Genomic DNA, 8,306 nt, shown 5'->3' on the forward strand with positions numbered 1-8,306 from the left:
AGGAACATGCCATCACTGGCGAGTCGCTAGTAACATGCTGCAAGGCCGACACATCACCCGGTTCCAGCGGGAGGGTATCATCCCCAGCTGTCGACTCACCCCACAGGTTGGCTTCCATATCCACGGGGGCCTCCCAATTCAGGGGTAGTAGACAGTCTTTTGGAGCTCTGGAGGTAAGCGAGGCATCGCCTACCTTGTCAGTGGGGGAGCCGCTGGATCTGCGGGGCTGAGGGATCAGGGATCTCTGCATTCGCGCTTCACTGCGCTGCGAGGCGGAGAGGCCGGCACCATCTTTAAGAGACTCGTCCCTGGTCTTCCCAGCAGAGAAAAACTGTTTCAAGGAGCCGGAGTCCCCCGAGTTATTGTATTGTTTCCTGCCCCTAGTCGCCATCTCGGTCTTGGTTGTCTCAAAAGAGGAGATAATAGTCGCTGGCAGGCAATATAAGCCGTTTAGAGAGTGCTAGTGCCGGAGCTCAGCTAACACGCGGCCATTCAGTTCAGCGGCCAAGCCACGCCCCCTCCCTATCCTTAGTCTCCTCATCACTTCATACATCACAACCCAGCTGCCCCCCGTACCCTATCCTCAGTCTCCTCATAACCTCATACACCACCACCCAGCCCCCCCTGCACCCCATCCTCAGTCTCCTCATACACCACCACCCAGCCCCCCCCCAGTACCCCATCCTCAGCCTCCTCATCACCTCATACACTACAACCCAGGCCCCCTGCACCCCGTCCTCATTCTCATCATACACCACCTCCCATGCCCCCCCCCCGTATCCCATCCTCAGTCTCCTCAGCACCTCATACACCACCACCCAGCCCCCTCAGTACCCCATCCTCAGTCTCCTCATCACCTCATACATTACCACCCAGCCCACCCAGTACCCCATTCTCAGTCTCATCATCACCTCATACACCACCACCCAGCCCCCCCATACCCAATCCTCAGTCTCCTCATCACCTCATACACCACCACCCAACCCCCCTGCACCCCATCCTCAGTCTCCTCATGACCTCATACACCGCCACCCAGCCCCCCAGTACCCCCTCCTCAGTCTCCTTAGTCTCCTCATCACCTCATACACCAAAACCCAGTCCCCCTGCATCCCATCCTCATTCTCATCATACACCACCTCCAAGCCCCCCCGTACCCCATTCTCAGTCTCTTCATCACCTCATTTACCACCACCAAGCCCCCCCGTACCCTATCCTTAGTCTTCTCATCACCTCATATATCACAACCCAGCCCCCCATACCCTATCCACAGTCTCCTCATCACCTCATACACCACCACACAGCCCCCCCCAGTACCCCATCCTCAGTCTCCTCATCCCCTCACATACCACTACCCAGCCCCCCCATACTGCATCCTCAGTCTCCTCATCACCTCATACACCACAACCCAGCCCCCCTGCACCCCATCCTCATTCTCCTCATACACCACCACCCAGCCCCCCCTGTAACCTATCCTCAGTCTCCTCATACACCACCACCCAGCCCCCCCCCGTACCCTATCCTCAGTCTCCTTATCACCTCATACACCGCCACCAACCCCCCCCCCCCCCCCCGTACCCTATCCTTAGTCTTCTCTTCACCTCATACATCACAACCCAGCCAACCCGTACCCTATCCTCAGTCTCCTCATCACCTCACACTGGCGTTGTGACCCGGTTGCGCACCGGGTGACACCAACCTAATGGGGTGACACCAAGATGCTCCGCAGCACCCACCCATGTCATTAAAAGGAGAAGTTGTTAAGTTAGGGACTCACTTGAATCAGGTGACCGTGAAGTGACGAGTTGGCTTGTACAGTTTGAGTGAAATGTATAGTAACACTTGATTGTTCTATTGCTTCTCAGCACAAGTATGAAAATTACAATGTATGACATGTGAATGTGCAGCCATCACTTCCCCTCCCCCTTAAACTTGGACCCCCCCCCAAAAAAAAATAATAATAATAATAATAAATAATCATTTTTAAACTTTTTTTTTTTTTTACTTTTTTTTGTTTATTTCACCCTATAATTTTCTCTTTTTTTGGCTTTGCTGTAGACTTAGTAGTAAAATGAAGGATGCCATTACAAAGTGTAGTTGGTCTCACAAATAACAAGCCTTCATATGGGTCTGTAGATGAAACATTGACAGAGATATTGATTTTTTTTTTTTTGTGAAAAGTTAAAAGAGAAAACAAATATATAAAAAAAAATACATCATCATTGAGGGGTTAATGTAAAAAGGAGATTAGAAAAAAAATTGTAACAAAAAATACATATTTCTATTAAACACTATTACAATCAAATTAATTAAGGGCTAAAATTATAGCAGAATGAGAAAAGAAACTTGGCCAAAATCAGTAACTTTATATTGAACTTCGCTGAAATCTGCTCTGCGGCAACTAGATGGCAGAAGACACTGTTCAACACTTTTCCTTTCTCGCCTGAATCCCTAGAAGAGGCTGCACTGTACTTTGTCCCCACCTAGTGGTAAGGCTGAAGAATGTAAAGACTATTCAAAAGTTTTTTTCTTGTACTGTGTTCAGCTACCACAACATGGCAGTAAATAGTTTTCTATGTAACCCAATATATTATACCGTATAGGAGACCGATCGTAGGAACGAGCCCCGGCAGGAGATGACATTTAGGAATGAGAGTGAAAAGACCAATTAATCAAAGTAACATCAATGAACTTAATAGAACTAAATAGGATGATTGACGCTACAAAGAGAACATTTGGATGTAATTAATTAAGAGTTCGTTAGTATCTAATTTCATGGGTAAATATAAGTCAATGACGATGTAGGATGAGAATGAACGGAGACAATATGTGAGAGATCAGAATGGACATAGAATGGTGACTGCAGTGTAATTATATATAATATATACAGTCCCAGCCATTACACACCGCAGTCTCCGTACAGATATAAAACAAGAAACAGAACATGTGGACACTAAAGAGTTAACACTGTACGGAGCTATAGTCCTGATACATAGTATCGATTGGCTGATACCGGAGCTTTCGTGATTTCTCTCCTCTTCCTCTATATAAGAACAGGAGATGTCAGGACGGGCCCTGGTGATTATTCCCGGTCACTGTATACGGAGAGTGCCGGCATCCGCAGCCTGAGAATGAGCCGCCTGAACGTGAGATCACATAACACGGGACAATTGTCTTCTCTCCCAGAGCGGAGAATTACAGGGTGAGCGGGAAATTCAAAATCACCAACGATTCTGTGTTCAGCCAATCAAAAGAGAAGGGGAGGGGCCGGTAATGTAAATTCAGTAAAAGGAAACGCCCATGTGGACGTCATCTTGTTAAAGTTCTCCTTCTGGTCCGCACATGTGCTATATAAGCTAGGACTCCGCGCCTCAAACTTTATTCATTCAATTCTCAACCAGCAGGATGTCGGGACGCGGCAAAGGAGGGAAAGGTCTCGGTAAGGGCGGAGCCAAGCGGCACAGGAAGGTGCTTCGTGATAACATCCAGGGCATCACTAAGCCTGCAATCCGCCGTCTAGCTCGCAGGGGAGGTGTGAAGCGTATCTCCGGCCTCATCTATGAAGAGACTCGCGGTGTCCTGAAGGTTTTCCTGGAGAACGTCATCCGTGACGCCGTCACCTACACCGAGCACGCTAAGAGGAAGACCGTCACCGCTATGGACGTCGTGTACGCCCTCAAGCGCCAGGGCCGCACTCTCTACGGCTTCGGAGGTTAATTCTGCTTCTACTCGGCTCCATCTCATCAACCCAAAGGCTCTTCTCAGAGCCGCCCACATGTTCTATAGAAAAGCTACAATTCTGTGTTTACACTGCTTTGTGTTATCGGAGATCTGTCGTAGTGTATTGTCCTTGTCTGTACAATAATCGTGGTTAAGATATAGAAGCTGCATATTGAAGAGGAAACCCGATTTTGGGATTTGCAAGGATCTTATCTCAATGGCCCGAGCTGTGGCTCCGGTATATGGTGCTCAAAGTGTTTAGTTTAGTAGCTCCATAGTTTCCTTTGCTGTAAATATAGATCGGCCGATGTGTTCAGTGATGGGGGAACTAGTAGCAGATCAGGTGGGAGATGTGATTCTATACAGAGCGATGAATATAATAGATGTGGAGACTCCTTCCCCTAAACATGTGGAGGGACCGTAGTATAACATTACATGGCCCAGATTATGATCGCTGCCCGGGAGTTCTGTACTAACACTGTACAATGCGGAGAATACATTACTAGCCGACACCCGCTTCCCTCCTCTTTCTCGCCGGATCATGTTCTATATTGCGGCATCTCTCCTCTCCTGGCGGCCCGAAGACTCCCGAAGCCCGGTCAGAGGTGACAGCTCCTGCCCCGCAGCTCCAACAAAGAGATATAATTCAGGATCCTGGAGATAAATATCTGTCACTCCTCACCCTAATATACAAACCTTCTACATTACATCACTTTATGTTATATCGAGGACAATGCAGATGCATTTATTTGTTCTAGATCCCCTTAGGACACTTATATCTGGTATAGGATAAGCAGGGTGTATAAGAGCAGCTGAAATTATTGTGCTGTGTTATTATAAGTTTTAGTCACCATCCACAGTTGTATCTATTTGCGCCTCTGTAATTTGTATCAGCACCTGGGAAATACTTGTTACTATTTGGTAACATGTAAAGATTAGAATACAAAGCTCTCACCACCAGGTGTCGCTATTGTAACACAATGTATCTGATCTGTATAAACTAACGATTTATACTGCTGCGATAGACGATCTATGGATAGATATAAGGAAACAATTAATTTACCAGAGATTTGGGGGTTAATGTAACCCTTTAGTTAATAGGTTGTGCACATGGCGTTTTATCCATCTGGAGAATTATTGGGCTTATTTCTTGTAAACGTAATATAAAGCCAATGCAGCCCCGAATGGAGACTAAATATGGGGGCGCTCTACTATAGTGCACCGTGTAAGCGTATATAGGGATTGGGACTAGTGAAGCAGAGAGCGCTCCGGGGACTGAAGGGGAAACAGAGCATAAATAACGAGGGACAATGAAGGGTTAACTTTGTAGGTGGAGCAATAACCCCGATAGTTTACGCTCATTGGAGATTGACTTTCTCGCTTTGTCTCGTCCCTGTACACGTGATTACATTACTGTCTTTGTCGCGGGGAAAGGCTGGCTGCACCTCAAAATCCATATGTAGAAACTGTACCCGTCCCCCTTAGTGAGGGTAGCGGGGATGGAGTGAGGAGGAAACTGTCCTTGTGCTGAGGGTCACATTCTGCTATAGGAAGTTTTCTGGTAGTTATTTTTTTTTTTTTTTTTTTTATATAAAAGTGAAGGTGTCCAATCCCTCTCATACTGTTAATGAAAGAAACGCATCAGTTCTACTATAACCCCGTATAAAGAACATGTCATAAGAAATCTAATCCTTATCAGACAAGATCAGCGGCGCCAGCTCTGTAGGAGACAATGTGGTGGCTCTTAGAAGAGCCTTTGGTGTTCGGGATGATCTGGGATAAGCGGTGATCACTTGCTCTTGGCCGCTTTGCTGCTCTCGGTCTTCTTGGGCAGCAGCACGGCCTGGATGTTGGGCAGGACGCCTCCCTGGGCGATGGTCACCCCACCCAGCAGCTTGTTCAGCTCCTCGTCATTGCGCACGGCCAGCTGCAGGTGACGGGGGATGATGCGGGTCTTCTTGTTGTCCCGGGCGGCGTTACCGGCCAATTCCAGGATCTCAGCAGTTAAATACTCCAGCACAGCGGCCAGGTAGACCGGAGCACCGGCGCCCACCCTCTCGGCGTAGTTCCCTTTGCGGAGAAGCCTGTGCACACGACCGACGGGGAACTGGAGTCCTGCCCGGGATGAGCGGGTCTTGGCCTTAGCCCGAACCTTCCCTCCTTGTTTGCCGCGTCCAGACATGACAACTTATTTCAGAATAATGTGATCATTCCCACACGTTCTGCTGGCTTTATAGTTCTCAGCTCCGCCCTCCGGCTCCTGTGATTGGGTAGATTTGAATCCGGCTAATGAAACTGGAATTGAAGACTCTCCAATAGGCGGCACTGGGCGGGGCGTATGACAGCACTGAGGTCACATGATTTGCTCTTCCAGTAGAGCAAGAGGCTGACGGCATTGCTCTTTTGCATGGGCTGCCTATAAATACGGCTGCAGAGGGAGTAAGCGACATCATTATCCTCTTTGTTTAAGTTAGGAATTCTTGAGATTGATAATCATGCCTGATCCCGCCAAGTCTGCACCAGCGCCCAAGAAAGGCTCCAAGAAAGCCGTGACCAAGACTCAGAAAAAGGACGGCAAGAAGCGGAGGAAGACCAGGAAGGAAAGCTATGCCATCTACGTGTACAAGGTGCTCAAGCAGGTCCACCCTGACACCGGCATCTCCTCCAAGGCCATGGGCATCATGAACTCCTTTGTCAACGATATCTTCGAGCGCATCGCAGGGGAAGCCTCCCGCCTGGCTCACTACAACAAGCGCTCCACCATCACCTCCCGGGAGATCCAGACCGCCGTGCGCCTGCTGCTGCCTGGAGAGCTGGCCAAGCACGCCGTGTCCGAGGGCACCAAGGCCGTCACCAAGTACACCAGCGCCAAGTAACCTGTTCCGCCTCCTGCTGTCACCCCAAAGGCTCTTCTAAGAGCCACCACATTGTCTATAATAGAGCTGGGGCTTCTCCTGTCTGTAATTCCCCGTATTCTCTTCTGTATATGTGGCCGCCATTCTGTCAGTACAGTCTATTGAGACTATATATATTCTGCTCCGGGATCGGGTGAGATCAGAGCGGCGGCTGCGGTTCTCACTGACTGCAGGATGTATATTCTCCTGTGGTGGAGCGGGGGGCGCTGTAGATCAGTTCTCCGTAGTTAACCCATTGCCCGATCTGTCTTGTGATCAGTATCTCCTCCACCAGATTCCCCGATTATTTCTTCTATAATCTCCGCGGTCCTGATCGATCACACAGCCTTACTGGAGTGGATTGTTGCGGTAACGCTATAAATCCTAATTTACTGACCGGGGAATCTATTGATCGGAATCGCCGGGGTTTATAATGAGACGCGCATCCTGCTGCCATAATCTTTGTGCACTGACTAGGGGGTACAATAGAGAAACAAGGATGATGAGGGTAGTAGTCAGACACTGAATCAGGCTCTACATCTCGGGGAGATCTCTCCATTGTTATCGGGTCTGGGGGAAGCGGGAAATTCAAATCCTGAACATCCTGTGATCAGCCAATGAGCATTAGGCATCGGACGGGACCGCGCGCACGGCTCATTGTTAACCCTTTAGCGGCATGTGCACTACAATAATGAGACAATTACAACGCTCAGGGCTATAGCTCCCCAAATGTCACCGACTGATGGAGATATAACAATGTATCCGGGCGCAGGGATAAAGATCCATAATAGACGATACCATCAGCTCCAAATCTGCCCCTATTAGTCTGTGTAAACCAGATTAACATGCACCTGCCAGGGGTGAGTGGCGGGGACCGGTACCTCTCCCCGCTCATGATGCTGGATGATATGTATAGTTATTAAGCTGAGGAATAATTGGCGGACATGTAGTGTTATACATATTGGGAGTTTCCCGCTCATTTCTACAATTATTTCTCCGGAATCATTGCCAAAACTTTATACAGGAATTGTTAGAGGAACAGTCAGTGATCACCGGGACTCCGATTCTCGCTGTTCCCGCTGGGTAGTAGAACATAGCGCTATCATAGTCCGGTGTATGGGGGTTTGTGCCGCTATCACAGTCCGGGACATCAGTGAGGATCGGTATCACAGGGAGAAGCGCACACTGCGCCAGCCTGCAACGTGCTGAGGAGTGATATAGAGGAACCTGCATCTACACTAGAATAAAGCCGCAGCAATTTAGTTCGGTGTGAACTGCTCCATTAATTAACTTACAGGTGCTATAGAGCGAAGACTCGTCTATCCAGTGGTATCCGGATAAGACGCATTTATATCCCGTTATCAGGAGATCTGCATCCTCTATAACACGGACTCTTTAGGGAGATAGTGATTTGGTGGGGGAGGGAAGTAATGAAATCTGGAGGAGGGGAAGAATGATGTAGATGGTGAGGGCAGTAGTCAGAACATTTAGTGGAAATCTCCCGGGGCAGATAGTCTGCCGGTATTTCCCGCTCCTTCTCTGATTAAGTTAGAATTGAGGGGGGAAAAAACACCGCAACCACCAAAGCACAACACCGACCACACAACCACTCAGTAGGGAAGACACAAGGAATTGTAGCCTTTCTATAGAACATGTGGGCGGCTCTGAGAAGAGCCTTTGGGGGGAGGAGATGAT

At 48.7% G+C, this 8,306-nt stretch overlaps 3 protein-coding genes across 3 annotated transcripts; 2 read left to right on the plus strand and 1 right to left on the minus strand.

The window, feature by feature from the left end:
- Positions 1 to 3,128: 3,128 nt before the first annotated feature.
- LOC130348377 (histone H4-like) lies at positions 3,129 to 3,714 on the plus strand. The gene is made up of 2 exons (XM_056554776.1): positions 3,129 to 3,143; positions 3,358 to 3,714. The coding sequence occupies exons 1-2, from the start codon at positions 3,129 to 3,131 to the stop codon at positions 3,712 to 3,714; spliced, it is 372 nt and encodes a 123-aa protein (XP_056410751.1).
- Positions 3,715 to 5,433: 1,719 nt separating this feature from the next.
- Positions 5,434 to 5,899, minus strand: LOC130348362 (histone H2A type 1). Its single transcript, XM_056554762.1, has one exon. The coding sequence runs from the start codon at positions 5,897 to 5,899 to the stop codon at positions 5,507 to 5,509; it is 393 nt and encodes a 130-aa protein (XP_056410737.1). The 3' UTR covers positions 5,434 to 5,506.
- Positions 5,900 to 5,985: 86 nt separating this feature from the next.
- Positions 5,986 to 6,602, plus strand: LOC130348350 (histone H2B 1.1). The gene has a single exon (XM_056554753.1). The coding sequence runs from the start codon at positions 6,213 to 6,215 to the stop codon at positions 6,591 to 6,593; it is 381 nt and encodes a 126-aa protein (XP_056410728.1). The 5' UTR covers positions 5,986 to 6,212; the 3' UTR covers positions 6,594 to 6,602.
- The last annotated feature ends 1,704 nt before the right edge of the window (positions 6,603 to 8,306 follow it).

The sequence above is a fragment of the Hyla sarda genome, unplaced genomic scaffold (assembly GCF_029499605.1).
Source record: "Hyla sarda isolate aHylSar1 unplaced genomic scaffold, aHylSar1.hap1 scaffold_88, whole genome shotgun sequence".
NCBI classification, from domain to species: Eukaryota; Metazoa; Chordata; class Amphibia; order Anura; family Hylidae; genus Hyla; species Hyla sarda.